The sequence below is a fragment of the Cetorhinus maximus genome, chromosome 1 (genome assembly GCF_964194155.1).
Source record: "Cetorhinus maximus chromosome 1, sCetMax3.hap1.1, whole genome shotgun sequence".
In the NCBI taxonomy this organism is placed as follows: domain Eukaryota; kingdom Metazoa; phylum Chordata; class Chondrichthyes; order Lamniformes; family Cetorhinidae; genus Cetorhinus; species Cetorhinus maximus.
In genome coordinates this window covers 42,459,261-42,478,270 of record NC_135879.1, presented here as the reverse complement: position 1 = coordinate 42,478,270, position 19,010 = coordinate 42,459,261, and the positions used below count along the sequence as shown (strand labels likewise).

The 19,010-nt window shown below is 43.5% G+C and overlaps 2 protein-coding genes across 6 annotated transcripts in view; one reads left to right on the top strand and one right to left on the bottom strand.

Moving 5' to 3' along the window:
• idua (alpha-L-iduronidase) overlaps positions 1–19,010 on the top strand; it is a 377,462-nt gene that overhangs the window by 204,316 nt on the left and 154,136 nt on the right. For all 5 annotated transcript variants that reach the window (XM_078540394.1, XM_078540387.1, XM_078540376.1 and 2 more), the window contains exons 5-6: positions 6,097–6,192; positions 11,573–11,775. In XM_078540394.1, coding sequence (XP_078396520.1) covers positions 6,097–6,192; positions 11,573–11,775 — 299 coding nt within the window. The remainder of the gene's footprint in view (positions 1–6,096; positions 6,193–11,572; positions 11,776–19,010) is intronic.
• Positions 1–19,010, bottom strand: part of slc26a1 (solute carrier family 26 member 1) — a 194,998-nt gene that overhangs the window by 159,192 nt on the left and 16,796 nt on the right. The window lies entirely within an intron of this gene.

Genomic DNA, 19,010 nt, shown 5'->3' with positions numbered 1-19,010 from the left:
TGTGCGGCCTTCAGACTACAGTGATGGTCCAGCCTCACACTCCCTGGAAACGTTACTGATGCCTGAGCCTCGGCGGTGCTGGTCATTGTTAATATGGCAATCAACTTGTTAAAACCAATTGCTAGTCAAACAGGTGATGGGCATTAATTATCCAATCTAAATAGAATAAAAAGGTACAGCTGGAACACTTTGTGTGAAAGCTAGGAGGAAGTTAGTAGCACTGAGGAGTTGTCTTGGAAATTAACCAGCTTTAACCGAGAGACCAGCCTGGATTAATTCTTCCACCACAACCTCTTATTGTGAGCAACAGTCATTGCTGCCAGAATGTAGTGGGCAGGCACCACAGAGTTCTCTCATACTCTGTGTGCTCTCAGCACCTTTAAGGTGAGGTTGGCCCCCATCACACCAGCTCCTGAAGGGCTAAGGTGCTGAAGGCAGACACAGCATCAGATACATCTAAAGTTTCATGGCTGTGTCTCTAAGATGGCCCTGATCATGGAGCGCAAGCCCTTGGCCAGACAGGAGTCAGACATTCTTAGAGGCTATGTGAAGATCTATGGTGTGTCCTCACTGCATGTTGTCATCATCCTCCAGTGATAGAGCGACTATTCTAGCCTCCACTGCATCTCCATGATAGGAGCATTCTCACAGTCAAATGTTCACAACAGCGATGTGAGGATCTATAGGGACACCTCACTGCATGTCGTCATCATCCTCCACAAATCTGGCAGCTATGAGGGCCTCCCGAGTGTACCTGCCTCGTCCAGCCAGTGCAAGAGCCTCATCCCCACCGAGGACCCCCTCACCCTCATTCCCATCGGTGTCCTCCTCATCGGAGGAGATGTGCAGTTCCTCCATTTCCTCCTCAGCCAGCTCCTTACCGCGTTGCAGCACAAGGTTGTAAACGGCACAGCAGACAATGACGATGCGTGACACCCTCTGCGGACTGTATTGCAGGGCCCCACAAGACCGGTTCAGGAACCGGAACTGCATCTTCAGCATCCGGATAGTCTGCTCCACCAAGTTGCGAGCTGCTGCATGAGCCTCATTACAGCTTCACTCTGCTGCAGTCTGAGGCCGCCGCACGGGAGTCATCAGCCACGGCCTCTGCAGGTAGCCCTTGTCCCCAAGGAGCCAACCCCGCAGCCTCTATGGACCCTGGAAGACTGTAAGGATCTGCAAGTGACTCAGGATGTAGGCGCCGTGCACAATCCCTTGAAACTGTGCGCATACCTGCAGTATGCATTTCTGGTGGTTTCATATCTGCTGCATGTTCTGTGAGTGGAAGAACTTGCAGTTGATGAAGTCAACTGAGTTTAGCGATGGAGACCTGAGTGCCACATGAGTGCAGTCAATCGCACCCTGCACCTAAGGGAATCTAGAGATCAGGGCGAATCCAATGGCCCTGGCTGTCCTGGTCCCGGGCGAAATACGCAACGTTGTGTGCCATGGAGAAGATGGCATCCGTGACCTCATGGATGCATTTGTAGGTGGCGGACTGTGAAATCCCACAGAGGTCACCTGTGGAGCCCTGAAAGGAGCCACTGGCATTGAAATTGAGTGCTGTGGTCACTTTCACAGCCGCTAACAATGGATGCTCTCCATGTCCCCTTGGCGCCAAGTCCTGCAGTAAGTGGCAGATGTGAGCCACCAGGTCCCTAGTCATGCACAGTCGTCGGTGACACTGGTTATCAGTCATCTGCAGGAATGGCAGGCGACATCTATAGACCCTGGGTGTTGCTAGGCGCTGACCAGCCATGGCTCGCTGCCGCTCCTGGGCTGCCTCTTCTTCAAGAGGTTACTGCTCCTGCCTTTGCACGGCCAGGTGCCTCAGTCGCTCTCTCCTCCGTCCTCTACGGTCTCTGTAGGCCATCAGGCATACAGCAAAGTCACAAGGATCCATGATCCTGACGTGGTCCTCCTGCAGCATGAAAGAGAGAGAGATGTAGTTATCATAGCTGTACTTAGCACCTTTCCTGGCCCTGTGTGATCACCTGTTAATGCTTCCCGGGGAGTGCTGGTCACCCCTCGGATAGCCAGAGATGAGTGTGCTGCATGGCCCCCCTGTCGACCTGCGACATGGGAGACACTGGCCCAAACCAGGATGCTGAGATTGTAAGGGGCTGTGAGCACCTCCAGCAGTGACTGCTGCATGGCCAGTGTTGGCGAGGAGATTGTACAACATGTGCAGTCCAACTGCTCCGCGGTCTAATAAAGTGGTGGCGTACTCAAAGTCTGTGTCGGGGGGGCTGTGGGGTTAAGGCATGGAGCACTTGGTGGCCCTTTGGTGCCTCCGTGACGCTTGCATGGGCGGGCAGGTTAGGAGCCTGACCCCAATCATATCACTGTGGCTGGTCAGTTTATACAGGTGTCCCTAATGTGTGGCCACTCCCCTCGCTTACCCAGCCCCCCACCTTGATTACCTGTGCGCGGGTTGCAGCGCCAGGTCAGCACTTGACGACCCCCCCCCCCCACCCCCCCAGCAGCTGCCTCTGAGGCTGGCTAGCATTTGACCCAAGAAACCCCCCACCCCCCAGCCTTAGCAGTCACCCCCGTGGCTGGCCAGCACTTGCCTCTGGACACCCCTCTTTCAGTAGTCTCCTGCGGGGCCAGGCATCAGTTGCCCCTGGCGCCCCTGAGGCCTGTAAACAATGGGCGAGTTGTGGAGAATGCTGATACTGCTTACTCACCAGTTCCCCCAAAGTGAAGGCCCGCAAGTGCACGTCACCTGCGTGCTGTTGTGAAACATGTTGGCGTGCTTTCCTGCCAACGTGGATGGATGATACGGTGGGGTTACAAGAGCCTGGCAGGATGGCCTTTTAATTATATGCTAATATATTACAATTCGCTCCCTGCTGACTGATGGCGGGAAACGCAGCCTGCCATTGGCAGGCTGAGCAGAAGATTGCGATCTGCCTTCAAGCTGTCGTGAAGTGAGCCCTGCCATATTTTCCGCGCACACCACCCATCACACCTGCCGCCAGCGGGCTCGGAAAATTACGCCCAAAATGTGAACAGCTCCCTGCTGAGATAAGTGGTTGTATAACTTTTGAAACTCAGCCGCACATTCATAATTGCCCCAGTTATCAAACCAGCCTGTTGGAAATGTAAACAATAAAGTCTGTTGAAAATGAAGAACAGATGGACTTTTTTGGTCTCAACTACAGATGGTGTCTTTTCCATTTCAAAGCAGATTGCCTGTCAATCAATGGAGCGAAGCAGATGATTAGATTTTTTTAAACTTTGAACAGCAGGGCATTTTGTTTTCAAAAAGTTAAAGCTCTTTGGACATTTAAATCACAGTCCAAAACCTGCGTGTTTTGCAACATATTTTCCTACAGTTTTGAATGCATTGTAACACTTTTTCCAATGGGAAAAGTATCAAATGCATCACAACGTTCAAACAATGCTGTTCAATGTAATGCTCAACTTATCTTTTCAGGACAGAGCTCTATGATGAATCGCTGCAATTAAAACACATCTAATACATCTAATAGTGACACTTAAAGTAGTCAAAACATTTAACACTTACCTATCAAAATGTTTCCGACTCCTCAGTAGGCTTCCTCCATGGTCACAAACCCTCCAATCGGGTCTGTATTTTTAGGGCTTCCAAAATCCACACCAGCACATGAAAGTAGTGGAGGGAGAGGAAATTCAAGCTTCCTATAGGGCTCACAATGGCGACCCTGATTTCAGAAGTTTTGCACGCAGGGTCACAACTCAAGGCCTTCCCGACCACGAAAAGGCCATACAAAAATAGTGCAGGGTCGGGAAAGCAGTGCAAATTTAAAATTATTGCAAAGAAGTTCTAAGTTTTTGTCATTCCTACCCCATTCATGCCTCCGTCATACAAAATCCGGCCTTTAGTCTCTGTCCTTAGTGTAGAAGACACAAATTACATACCAGAATTAGAGGGTAATGAAGAAACTAATAAGAGTGAGGAACTTTAAGTAATTTATAACAGCAGAAAAAAAGTATTGGAGAAACTATAAAGGACTAAAACCTGACAAATCACCAGGGTGTGATGGCCCAAAACCTAGGGTTCGAAAAGAGATAGCTGCAGACATAATGGATGCACTGTTTATGATTTTTTAAGTTACATAGATTCTAGAATGGTCCCAGATTGGAAGCTAGCAAACGTAACACAGCTATTCAAGAAAGAAAAGAGAGAGAAAACAGGGAACTAAAGATCAGTCAGCCTGGCATCAACTGTCACGGAAATACTGGAATCTATCATTAAGGACGTTTTAACAATGCACTTAGAAAATAATAGTATGATTAGACAAAGGGCAGCATATTATTGGGGGGCAGACTGTTCCCCCGCCCCCTCCCCACACCCGTCCCCGGAACCCAATTTGCTCCATGCCAGCCCACCCCGCAACCTTAACGTGTTGTGAGTGGGTTAAATAGGCTACCAATGGGACTTCCACCCCTCCCACTGGGGAAAAAGTCCCACCCTCAGGAGCTGCCAGCCAGTCGGATCCAGCAGTCCCGGCAGCACAAAGAGCGCATTAGTGGTTGATGCCGGGACTGGAAGCAGGCCCAAGAAGAAGGCCCATGGATCCCAGAGCAAGGTGAGTCCGCGGTATTGGGCATGGAGGGTTTGGAAAGTTTAGGGACGGGGTATGGCAGGGGGTTGGTGGTAGTGGGTTTTACAGAGCAGGCGGTAGAAAGGGGAGGGGGCACTATTTTAGGGGGGTTTCCCCCTGATGCGCAAAGGGCAACCCCCCCCCCCTTCCTTTCAGGTCAAGGGGTCGTCGGGTCAGGGGATTGGGGGTAGTCAGGTGATCGGAGGAGTAGTCAGGTGGTTGTCGGGTAGTCGGATCAGTTTGTGGCAGGTAATTGGAGGGTCGGGGTATTGATGGGGGGCGGGGTCAGTTGTGGAATTACCCAGGTTTTAAGCTTTCTAACATTTCCTGGGTAACTATCCAGTAAGTATCACGGATCTGTCCCAGGCGATTCCCATGTAGGTTTGCGGGTCAGGACTTCTGCATGGTCCTGAGGTGCACTTTGAGTCATACAACGATCCAGAGACCGGAAGATTTGGGCCAATGTATCTAAATTTGCTGACAAAACAAAATTAGGTGGGAATGTAAGCTGTGAGGAGGACACCGAGATCTAGACAGGTCAAGTGAGTAGGCAACAAGGTGGCAGATGGGGTATAATGTGGGAAAATGTGAGATTATTCATTTTGGCAGCAAGAAGAGAAAGAATACTTTTTTTAAAGGCATGAAACTTACCATTGACCAGAAGCTGAACTGGAACAGCCATATCAATACTGTGGCTACAAGAGCAGGTCAGAGACTGGGAATTCTGAGGCAAGTAACTCACCTCTTGACTCTCTAAATCCTGTCCACCAGCCACAAGGCATAAGTCAGGAGTGTGATGGAATATCTTCCACTTGCCTGGATGAATGCAGCTCCATCAGTGCTCAAGAAGCTTGACACCATCTAGGACAAAGCAGCCCACTTGTTTGGCACCACATCCACTACCTCCAACATTCACTCCCTCCATCACCGTCACACAGTGACAGCAATGTGTACAAGATGCACTGCAGCAATTCATCAATGCTCCTTCAACAGCACCTTCCAAACCCCGGGACCTTTACCACCTAGAAGGACAAGGGCGGCAGATGCATGGGAACACCACCACCTGCAAGTTCCCCTCTAAGCCACCCACCACCCTGACTTGGAAATATATCACCGTTCCTTCACTGTCACTGGATCAAAACCCTGGAATTACCTCCCAAACAGCACTGAGGATGTACCTACACCACATGGACTGCTGTGGTTCAAGCAGGCAGCTCACCACCACCTCCTCAAGGGCAACTAGGGATAGGCAATAAAAATGCTGGCCTAGCCAGTGACTGCCACTGTGAAAGAGTTAAAAAAATTTAAATGTTGATATTCAGAGACTTGGGTGTACTCATACGAATTAGCATGCAGGTACTGCAAGTAATTCATTACCTACTCTCTGCAGTCTAATCAAAAAGTGAGTCATAAATTTAGTAATACTTCAAAATATTTATTATTTACAAAGGTAAGAACTTCATACTTAGATTACCACCTGTAAACATTTTCCATTTGTTTATAGATATGTATGGTGTGGCATATGTGTCAAAATGGAACTTTGAAACATGGAATGAACCAGACCATCATGATTTTGATAATTTAACATTTACAGTTAAAGGTGAGCTTATTATGTAATTGATAAAACTATGTAATGATTGTCATAAAGACATAACTAAATCAATTTTGGATTAAGGCTGCACAGTACTGTACAAAGGAAACCTTTCATAATGTAACATTCATAAAGTGAGTTTAACGTAAAGCTAGCTTAGATTTCTCCTTTGGCTATTGGCCAGTTTGGATTATCCCTAGATTTTTTTGACAATGTTATCCCTTTTATTCCATTCCTTAAGACATTAACTCTTAACAGTACAGATGTTTGGGTACTCCACTGATACTTTATCCAAATAGCCCAACCACCTACTACATAGCCAACCCCACCCCTCCCCAACTGGACTGGACTAATCTCTGACCCGACTACCCACCCACCCCCCTGACCACCCGACTACATCCCCCCTTATTCATGTGTATGAACCATGACGGTAATTATTAGCAGGTTTCATGACTGTTGCCTTTGACCCCATGTTAGCTGACATTGTTATCCCTAAGACATTTCTTTAGGCACTGTCCCTTTTTCCTTTAAATCAGCTGTCATCACCATTCTCCTCAAAATTCAATCCTCGATCCCCCCACTGTCAACACTGCCCCCCACTTCCAACTTCCTTTTTCTCTCCAGAGTACTTGAATATGTTGTCACTTCCCAAATTCATGACACCTTTCCCAAATTCGATGTGTGAATCCCCTCATTCCAGTGATGCCAAGGTACCAAAACATTTTTTTTTACAAAGTCACAAATGACATCCTATGTTATTGTGACAAAAGTAAACTATTGTTATGGTCACTTTGACAAACAGACCACAGGAGTCTTAGGTACAGGTCACGATCGTTTATTCAAGCAATTGCAAGGGAGAACCATCTCAATGCAGCTTGAGATAGCATTCTGCTAAATTACAAGTATTTAACATATTTATACATTTTTGGTCACGTACAAGAATAGTTTCCAGATTCTGATCTCGTCAACATATAGGTTTACATTAAACAGACATCTCTGGTAACAGGTACATGCATCGTATGTCCCTGTTTTTCACCCAGGCAGAGCCCTCCTACCTAAACTAGGACCATCTGTTCTTCCCCTATCTGTTGAAGAGCACACTTAATCTTAGTTGTTATTGCCATCTTCAGTCTACAGTCCGGCTCCAAGGCCTTTCTGTTGTTTACAGGCCCTTAAAGCTGTGCAAGTTTCATTTGGTAACCTTTAACTGCCAATGTGCTTGGAGATTTTAAGTAATTCATTCCCTTTCAATAAGTTCTTACTGTACCCCTATATTCCCCCTAATAATTACTGTATCCCTTTATTTCACCCTAACACTATCCCTCCTAATTCTTTTTGACTTGTTTGCTGCCTTTGACATGGTTGCATTCAATCAAATCAGATCTACATTCTCCTCTAATGCCTGTCTACTGATGTCGAGCTGGATGGAATTACACTCGTCTTGTTCAATTCTTATCAATCTAATGATAACCAGAGTATCACTTGCAATGACTTCTCTTTCTGCTCCCACACCATTAGCTCTGGTGTCCCCCAAGGATCTAACCTTGGCCCCCTCCTAATTCTCAAATACATGCTGCTCCTCAGCGACATCATCCAAATGCATAACATTAGTTTTCACATGCACACTGATGACACCCAGCTCTACCTCATTGCCACCTTTCTCGACTCATACATAGTTGCTAAATTATCAGACTGCTTGTCAAATATCCTGGACTGGATGAGCAGAAATCACTTCCAAATAGTGAATACTGAAGCCATTGTTTTCATTCCTGACTGCAAACTCCATTCCCTAATGACTGACTGAATTGCTCTCCTTGGGAACTGTCTGAGGCTGAATCAGACTGTTGGCAACTTTGGCATCAGGTTTGACTCTGAGATGACCATAAAACTTCAGCATCACCAAGAATCCCTAATTCATTAAATCAAAATTCTGTAAGCACCCAATTTCACCGCTGCTTCAGCTCATCTGCTCTGAAACCCACATCCATAAATTCGTTACTTCTAGACTTGACTATTCCAACACATTGCTGGCTGACCTCCAGCATTTCACCTTTCCTAAACTTGAGCTCATCCAGAACTTGCTACCAATGTCCTTACTCATGCCAAGCCCCATTCACCATCATCCCTGTGCCTTCTGGTTCGAAGCACCACTTTGATTTTAAAATTCTCATCCTTGTTTGCAAGTCCCTCAATGGCCTCACCACTCCCAATATCTGTAATCTCCCCCAGCATTACAACCCTCTAAAATATCCATGCTCACCTACTTCTGACCTTTTAATTGTTCCACTGTTGTTGACTGGGCCTTCAACTGCCTATCCCTAGGTGCTGGAAATCCCTCCCTAAACATCTCCACTTCTCTACTCCTGTTGCTGCTTTAAAACTTACCTACCTCTGACCAAACTTTTGGTCACCTGTCCTAATATCAGTTTTGCTTTATAATGCTCCTGTGAAACATCTTAAGACTATATTACATTAAAAGTGATGTATAAATACTAGTTGTTGTTCTTACCAGGTTAACACAATCCTGTTTTCACATAACAGATTGGAAAATCAGCTGCCCAAGAAATGCATGTTAGTTTTGAACTGGAAGTGCACTGCCCGCAATAGGGGTGGGTAATGACCAAAATATCAGTGGAGCACCCACAAGTAAAATCAGTGTTAGGCCCCTTATTTATATATGTAAAGGGGTATTACAGATAGCTGGTGCAAGTTGCGTTCAATCAAATCAGGTCAACATTCCTTCATCCTAAACATGACAACCCCCAACCCACATTTAAAGAATGGTGGCTGTTGTCAGCTACTGCTCCCCACTATTCCCCCTACTCACCCGATCACAGATATCACTGGCATCCACTACCTCTCCCACTACTACTACTTAGTTTGGGCATGCTCCTGCTGTCCATTGTGCAATAAAATTGTCCCTTCTCCCTCCCAGACCTTCCAATTCTTTATGGCACTTTTCCCTTCCCATGTCAGTTCTACTTGATATTCATTCTTCTGCTCAATTCAATCTAGCATTTTTCTCCCCTCCAAATCAGTTCAAACCTGTATTCTTCCCATCACCTCCAAGTTCTTACTGGCTCTTTCTTTCTTTTTAATCTGAGAGTGTTGCTCCCAGCTTTTCCCTCTTCTGTTCCAGAACACCATACTAGAGTTCTTCCCCCTTCAACCTACATCCATATATTTCCCCTCTCCCCTCCTTTGCCATCTATTTATTTAAAAAGCACAACCCAAGATGAGCATGTCACCAGGCCTTTTTTCCTTGTGCCCTAAGCTACTGAATGAAGCCAGTGAGCGGATAGGCTTGAATTTTGTAATCATCCCTAAACATGCAAATTGGCCATGGCATTGAACAGTTGCCAATGTAACAGCATTGTTCATGAAGGATAAACTGGGTAACTATGGGAAGTCAGTCTATTTCAATGTCAGTTTGGGGGAAATTCTCTAATTTTATCTTGATTTATGAACTTTGTGATCATTTAGAAATGCATGAATTAATCAAGAAAAGCCAACATGATTTGTTAAAGGCAGAAGTTTTTTTGAAAAAGTTGGATAGATAAAGGTTTCACTATGTAAGAGGCTCCCATTCCCATTACAAATGGTTCTTGGACTTTAGGGTTTATGAAGAGCAAATTGCACAGACACAGGGTTTGGCTCAACCAATGATTAATGTTTTTTTTAATGCACCAAGTCCCTAATACAGATACCTCTAATCTAGTTCAGGCAACATAAACACAAAGTTACACAAAATTAAAATTAACTAGCCTTAGTTCAAACCTTTCTGCGATTAGCTGAGGTAGACACCCCCAGTTCCCAGTTGACCCTTACTTGATTTGACCTCAATCCCTAGTTCAAAGTCACTATAACTTGCTAAAAACCTTACTAGAATTATGGAGAAAACACTACGTCTTAGTCCCAAACCCTTACACAAACCTCAGACCCAAACCACTACGATTTGGCTGAAAAAAACACTTCCAAAATATTAGCAAAAACACTACGCTTTCACCCCAAAACCTTACAAACCCTCAGACCAATATCACTATGATTTGGCTGAAACCACTTTACAATCCCCAACCCGGCTGGTCCGTCCAGTGTTGTTGATTGTAGTCCCTGAGTCAAGGTGACCAGCCCTGACACTTCTTCCAACTGCAGCACCCCAGTCCAGTTTTGTCCTTTTATATAGTAATCAATATTGCAAATATCACAGACACATCTCCTGTTGTCATTCTGCTGAATCAACCGCTTTTTAACGCCTTGTATTCCTTTAGTTTATTTCATGCTCTGATCTAGACAAGGCCGTAGACAAACCTAGTTCTCATGTTATTTCCACAACAAGAAACAATGGGCCCCACCCCATGGTGAGGGATCTCTGGCTCCAAAGGTGATGGACATGTCAATGCTTTTCTTCTTTCCTTGACAGGAGTGAATTGTTCTGTGTAATGGCCATCGTCTGGGGCCGTTATGCTAATGCAATCAGCAATGGTTTCATGGTCATCATCAGACCTTTAATTCCAGATTTTTATTGAATTCAAATTTCAATGGGATTTGAACCCAGGTCCCAAGAGCATTACCCTGGGTCTCTGGAATACTAGCCCAGTGACAATACCACTATTCCACCGCCTCTCCATACAATCCAGTGAAGCTCAAGAGGCCAGAATTATATGAACATGGATATCTCGGAGGGTTGTAGGGTTGGAGGAGATTACAGAGGTAGGGAGGGACACGGACTTTAAAGTGGCAGGACTTAAAAACAAGGATAAGAATTTTAAAATCAAGTCTTTGCTTAACTAGGAGACAATGTAGGTCAGTACAAATAGATGATTTTGACTTGGGCATGTCAGGAAAAACCTCAAAATTTGGTGATGATACCAAAGTGAAGGGTTGGCCAAAGAGTAAGAACTCTTAAAAATAATTCAGGAAGACATAGATAGGTTAGAAAAGTAGGGGATTAGATGGAATATGTGATTTGATGTACTGTGGTAAGGAAAAGAACAAATAGAGACATTCACTCAATGGAAACATTCTGAAGAGTGTGGATGACCAGAGAGAGTGATTTCCACTGAAGCAAAAGAAGATTAGGAGGAGAATTATTCAAAGTTTTGAAAATTATATGGCGTTTTGACAGAATGAATAGGGAAAAACTAGATCCTCAGGCTATAGAGTCAGCAACAAAGTTCATCAATTTAAACTTGTCACTAAATGATTGAAGTTAGAGAAATTTCTTTATGCAATGAATTATTGTAATTTTCACTAATATTGCCAAATAAAATTTCAGGGGCTGAATGTTTTGTTTTAACCAGACTATATTTGATAGCTTTGAAGAAAAAGAGACTTGTTAAATTCCAGGTTTTGAACAGAAGTGTAAGATTACTGACTTATGTGATTTTAGGATTCCAAAACTACTATGATGCCTGTTCAGAAGGTTTGAAAGATGCTAACACACTACTTCAACTAGGTGGTCCTGGAGATTCATGTCATCCTCCTCCACACTCGCCTATTAGTTGGGGTTTGCTAAATCACTGTTATAATGGAACCAACTTCTTTACGAGGGAGATTGGAGTACGACTGGATTATATTGCTTTACACAAGAAGGTGAGTCAGGCTGAATTATTTTCAAATTACAGGAATAACAAACTGTTTGAAAATTATTTTCTTTTTGGACTGCTTTTTCTAGTTTATGATTAGGGTTGTAACTGGTCGATTCCCTTGTTTGCCTTAAAAGTTTCTGTAGGAGATTGGGACAAGGAATAAATAAATATTGACACTTCTTGTTTTATTATGTTTTTAACCTGTTACTTGAAAAGATTTAACTGCATGTAATCATGGTGACACAATTCAATCACAAATTTCTCTCAATGGTCAGTTGTCCAAAATACACATTTATTATGTTATAAAATGAGACTGCACAGGCAGTCCTGCACATGTAAAAGAAAGCTGCTACTGGAAGCAAGGACCACCACCTTTTTTGGCTTTCATCCAGCTGAGTGGGTCAGCCGGCCTATGCAAAACGGCAGTGCAGCTTAACAACTTGCTGGCTCCTGGCAGGGGGATTGGATCCTGAAAAGTAGTTCAGAGGGGAGAGAAGCTGAGATGGAATTAGAAGTTAAAACACTAGTGAGTGAGTCTGGAAGGTAGAGGAAACGTAGGCTAGATAAGAAAGAAGTGAATTTAGCAAAGCCGAATGGAATACATTTCAATGCAAGGAGCCTGAAGAATAAGACAGACGAGCTGAGGGCACAGATAGGCACATGGGAGTATGATATCATAGCTATGACCAAGACTTGGCTAAAAGAAGGGCAGGATTGGCAGCTCAATATTCCTGGTTATAGGGTATTCAGTCGAGACAGAGAGGGGGATAGAAGAGGAGGGGATGTCACAATATTGATCAAGGAACCAATTATAGCAGTGAGGAAGGATGATATCCTGGAAGGATCATCAAATGAGGCCATTTGGGTAGAAGTAAAAACACAAAAGGAGCAAACATGCTGTTGGGTGTGTACTATAGGCCCCCAAATAGTCAGGGAGAGATAGAGGACCAAATATGTATTCAAATTTCAGAGAAGTGTAAGAATAATAAGGCAGTAATAGTAGGGGATTTTAACTACCCAAATATTAACAGGGATAGTTTTAGTGAGCAAGGTAGGGAGGGAGCAAGATTTTTAAGTTGCATCCAGGAGAATTTATTTAGCCAGTTCGTAGAAAAGGAGGGGGGCAGTCCCGGACCTAAGATTCGGAAATGAGCCCGGGCAGGTGGAAGGCGTATCAGTAGGGGAGCATTTTGGAGATAGTGACCGTAACTCAGTTAGATTTAGGATAGTTATGAAAAAGGATAAGATTGGGCCAGGAATAAAAGTTCTAAACTTGGGAAAGGTGAATTTTACTAAGATGAGATACGATTTGACCCAAGTGGACTGGGAGCAGCTACTTGCAGATAAAACTGTGTCAGAGCAGTGGGAGGCATTCGAGGAGGAAATAGTGAGAGTGCAGGGCAAATATGTTCCCATAAAGACAAAGGGGGAACCAGGTCCGGAAAACCCTGGATGTCAAGGAACATAAAGGTTAGGATTAAGAAAAAAAGAGAAGCTTATGGCAGATACCGAGAGTTCCATACGGCAGAGTCCCTAGAGGACTATAAAAAGTGCAGTGGGGATCTTAAAAAGGAAATCAGGAAAGCTAAGAGAGTGCATGAGAAAGCATTGGTGGGTACAATAAAGGAAAACCCAAAGGGTTTTTAAAAATATATAGAGCAAGAGAATAACTAGGGAAAGAGTGGGGCCAATTAGGGACCATAGACGTAATCTGTGTGTGGACCCAGAAGACGGGGTACAGTCCTCAATGAATACTTTGCGTCGGTCTTCACAATGGAAAAGGACAATGCAGGTATAGACATCAGGGTGGAGTGTTACTCAGAATAAGAGGTTGTGGTGGAAGAATTAATCCAGGCTGGTCTTTTAGTTCAGTGGTTTATTTTCAAGACAACTCCTCAGTGCTACTCACTTCCAAGTAGCTTCTCCACAGTGTTCCAGTTGTAGCTTTTTATTCTATTTACATGGGATAATCAATGCCCATCACCTGTTTAACTAGCAATTGTCTTTAACAAGGTGATTGCCATGCAGTGTGATTATTTATACACTGACAGATTCCCCTCTCTTTTTTTTAAAATTAAAACTTTGAAAAAAACGTAAAGAACATTTTTTTAAACAAACAGAAGGAAATAATGTCACATATTTCCACATCTATAATTCCCATATTTCCTTTACCAAATATATCTATATATAAATAATTATAAAACAAAAAAGTTTTTTTTTCCATTGCATCACCAAAGTTTAAGACACCCCTCTTCCAATAGATTTAATAATTTCTTAAAGAAGGCACTTCTTTGTGTAAAACAGCCTGATAGTTGGTGACTTTGTGTCAACCCATTGTACCTTAGAGATCTCTCTTTTCTCTAACATTTTGTTTATGCTGTCTAGGTCTTAGCCTTTTTTCAGTGACACTTTTCATGGAATGAATGTTGTCCCAAAGAGACTGGTTATCAACATAACATTCTGTGGGAAAACTTTTGTCACATTGCCCCTTATCCAATATTCTGACAGAAATATTATATAAGTAAACCCCCATATCCAATGCTTCTACCAAACCCAGCGTTTCAGCAGCTAAGGTGCTTTTCACCACCCTTTTTATTTTCTTGGCCTCCCAAGCCAGCGGGCAATATTTATCATTCTTTCCCACCAAGAATATGATAAACCCTGCTGTGCTAGTGTACCCATCTGGAAGATCAGCATGTGAAGGAACGCTAAAAATGACCAACCTCATATCTTCTGGATCACCCAAGGCTGGAAACTTGAGCACACATCTCCCAGAATTTAATTTTTTAAGTGTTTTATTTGTTCTCAGAACTTGCTCAACTGTAGCATGTTTCATCATGGTACTCAGCTCCAGCACATCATAATTAGCGTCAGGCCTAGTCTAAGTGCACAACCAGTTGAACTGCCCAATCAAACTTTCCAAATGTTCCGTTTCTTCCTTGGTAACAGGATCCTCTAACCCGAGTTATTGGGATATGATTACCATTTTCTAGATAAGATTATTGATTCAATGTCACTCTTAACTTGCTCTGCTTAATGTCTAAACCTTTGTATTTAAAGGCCCCTGAAGCCTGACTTCTGACCTTGAATTCCTTCTTTATCTTCTCAATTACTCATTGTTCAGATTCTACAGAGCCTCTTCATAGGATATCATCAACATGCCGGCTAATTTCTCCTTATGATACCAGTAGAACATCGCGGGTTCTGCCTTTAACTGACTGCAACCTGTTTTCAACAGGTTAGACCTCACGAAAAAATACCATACTCTTGACGCATCATTCAATCCATAAACACATTTGTTCAATTTCCATAGCTTTCCTTCTACATGCCCAGCTTCGTTGGGCAGTTTCAAAAGAACCTCCCTTTGAAACTTTTCCCCCTGTAAAAACGCAGCCTTTATATCAATCGATTTGCACTCCCAGGAATAAGATGGCAAAATAGCTAAACAAAATCTTCAAACTCACTTTCCCCGCAGTAGGCGAGTCCACTCTGTAATCCTGATCTCCTAGTCTCTCTTCAAAGCCTTGGGCTACTAATCTCACTTTGGCCTTATATGTGCCATCTGGGAGTACCTTTTCTGTACAGATCCATCTGAGAGATAATGCTGGCTGTCCTCTGTCAGGTATTTCAGAATATACTCCAAATTCCTTCCAACTTTCTAACTCTTTCCGTTTGACTTCCATTATCAACTTATTTTCCAAATTATTAGCAGTTACTAGAACTCTCAGTCATAAGGACTTCTACTCCTATTGAGATTCCTAGCTTGCTCTCTAGTCCTTGTTCTTGTTAAGCTACGGCCTCTACTCACAGTCCTCTTCCTTTCTGGACTACCACTATATGATCTTTCTCCCATGCGAGCAGAACCCCACTCGCAAGTCCGTGATTTTTTTCTAGGGCCATGGCCACTTTCTGGTCCACTGTCAGAACTAATACTGCGTTTTCTGGGTTTCCACATCTTTACCTCGGTTTACCAATTGATAGATCTTGTCTCCTGACCTTCATCCTGCACATTTAGCCAATGTTTGTATTTACCAGGGACCTCTCGTGCTCTCCCTATGATGGTGACATCCCTCCATACACTGGTCCCTTCTGGCATGTATGTTACCTTTGTTCCTACTTTGGGTAGTTGCCCTTTTGGATGAATAGCATTATCCTGTACCTCAGTGTTACTTTGCTCATAGCCAGTCAGCCCTGTATCTGCCGTCATCTGCTTCTCATAACTACTGCGTGTTGTGTGTGTGTGTGTGGTGTGTGTACGTGGTGTGTGTAGTCCATGGTGCGTTCTATGTCCTGTTCAGAACCTGTAAAGGTATAGTCAGTGCCAATTAACCGTGAAGAATGTACCCTAACAGTTTGATTGCCGTGTTGCACAATTACTACTTTCCCATCGCTCCCTATTACCTTGCCAGGTCCTTTCCACTCTTTCTGGCCTTTCCTTTTATAATGTACCATGTTGCCTTGTCTAAACTATATTCCTGATGGTCTTATGCGGTGTCGTAGGGCCCGCCAAATTTTCTCCGAAACCTCAGCTTTGATGAAAGCTTTTCTGCCCGCATGCAAAGCGTTCAGATGAGCAGAAAATGTGGAGCTAATGCTGATCCTTTCGAGAGCAGGGGGAGCATCTGACAATACCGAAGGTAACTTCGGATTTCTTCCATACACCAACTGGTAGGGTGTGTACCCCCCAACCATTTGCAGAGAGTTCTTTGCGTGCACCGCCCATGCTAGTGCCGTTTGCAGTTTACAACCTGCTCAGCTCATATTTTATTTAACATGTCATCTATTACCACATGGTTTCTTTCACAAAGACCATTACTAAACAGGCTCTCAGCTGCAAAGTGCATAACTATGATGTTTAAATTTTCGCACATATCTCGAAATTCCTCATTGGCGAATTCCCCACCATTATCTGTGAGGAACTTCATTGGTGTTCCTAATCCTGTTCCCACCCATTTTTCCATGACCTTATATACAATGGTCTTTTTGTCTTTACTATGTATCACAGTGGTTAGACTAAATCTGGTTGCCATATCTATGAACTGTAGTAAAAAAAAACCCTATCCTTGTCCCAAACTTTCAAGTCCATTGCCACTGCATCGTTAAACCCTCTGGCTAGTGGCCAGCTCACAACAGGACGCGGTGGTATCTTGTGATATTTAAGGCAAATTTCACACTGAGCATTGATTTGTTCAATAAATTCATCATATCCTTTATCGACCATCCCGCATCTTGAAGCAGAGTCTTCAGTTTCTGTGGCGCCGGATGTGCAAACTGTCTATGTAATTTCCAAATTATCTTCTTTTTGGCTGCCAAATTCTTATTCTCAGCAGTTAACAAAACTTCATTGACTTTTTGATGAGAAATCTCTGGCTTCCTTAGTGGCGAGCAGTAATGGCCTGACCAAGTAAAATGTAGATCCACATCTTTTCCCAAACACGACTGCTCTATCATTCTTCATATCTAGCATCATCTGAGCCTTCTTCATCGCAGATCGACTCAACAATAGCAGTATCTCTCTAGAAACCACATCAGTACTGATAAACAGATTTATCCCTGCTATCTTACAAGGGAGGACCACCTGTTTGGACGATGTTAATGTATTGTCATCTCTGAACCTGAAGCAGGTAGAGCTTTCATACTTCTTGACCTTCCGCCGGTCTGCCTCATCAAGAGACTCCAGATAGCAGTCAAGCCAGCCCATGACACACACTGTAGAAGTGCAACCACTGTCTAGAACTGCACAGTTGAAGGAATCTACCATCAAAATACTCATCACAGGATTCAAACTCTCAGTGATCAATTCAATTCCATCATGGCAGTCACCATGATCATTTTCAGTTTCAGATGAATCTGTCTCATGGGTCACTTCAAAAATGTGATTCCTTCGTTGTGGTCAGCTCATCACGTTATGATACTGGAAATCACACCAAAAACACCGATTAACCATTCCCCGTGCATTTTTTTGGTTTAAACGCCTCAGACACGCTTTTTGTACCGATTCTCAAATTGGCTAGGGTTATGACCATTTTCAGACCTCTTGCCATTAACCTCATCTTTATATTGGAATCTTCGTCCAATATTTGGTCAACCTGGAAATTCAGCCACTATTGAATCCTATATCCTTTTTTTCACAGCACAGTTGTTCACATTTGCTCAGAGAGTGGCAGGGAATGGCTTTTTCCCCAGAAATATTTTTTAGGGCAGCAGCCATTTGATCTGAGAGAGATTCTTTCCCCCGGAACCGAACCCCTGTTAGTACTAAAAGACTATCAACGTGGGAAATGTGAGCACAGTCCAGTAATTTAAATGCCAATACTAATTCCGGAATTTCAAGTTCAAATCGCTGTAGTCTCCTATATCATTTATCAAAATCCATGATATATTCTTCCATGGACTGATCATCTGATTTCCTAAACCTATCAAAAGATCATCCAAGCTTCATACGCTTCCAATAACTCATCCTTTTTGTAGAACTTATCCAAAAATTGTAACAGACGGTTCAATCCCTCTTCATGATCCAAATCATCCATTTTCCACTTTGAAAATATCTTACTCCTTATCTTACTTTTGGCTGGCAATGATAACGCCAAAGCCATACCTTGCTTCTTCCGGGTTACAGAAGTAACCCGGGTCCACATTTCAACTTCAGCCTTCCATTGCTGATAAGGTCAGAAAAAAATTGGTGGATAGTCAAACCTTGCAATTTTGCACCGACCTTCCACCATTCCGTAACTTAAATTGTTAGCAACAGTACACTTTTTTTCCCTCAGAGGATTGAGACAAAAATCTTCATATACAGCAATCAATCAGCAAAGCTTAAAGTTCACCCTCTGCTACCATGTTACTCAGATTAAGTGGCTGTGGTGGAAGAATTAATCCAGGCTGGTCTTTTGGTTCAAGATGGCTTATTTTCAAGACAACTCCTCAGTGCTACTGACTTCCAAGTAGCTTCCCCACAAAGTGTTCCAGCTGTATCTTTTTATTCTATTTAGATGGGCTAATCAATGCCCATTACCTGTTTAACTAGAAATTGTCTTTAACAAGGTGATTGCCATGCAGCATGATTATTTATACATTGACATGGAGGACTGTGAAATATTAGAGGAAATTAACATAGAGAGAGAGGAGGTACTAGTGGGTTTAGCGGCCTTAAAAGTGGATAAATCAGCAGGTCCGGATGAGGTGTATCCCAGGCTATTGAGGGAGGCAAGAGAAGAGATATCAGGGGCCCTGGCAGTG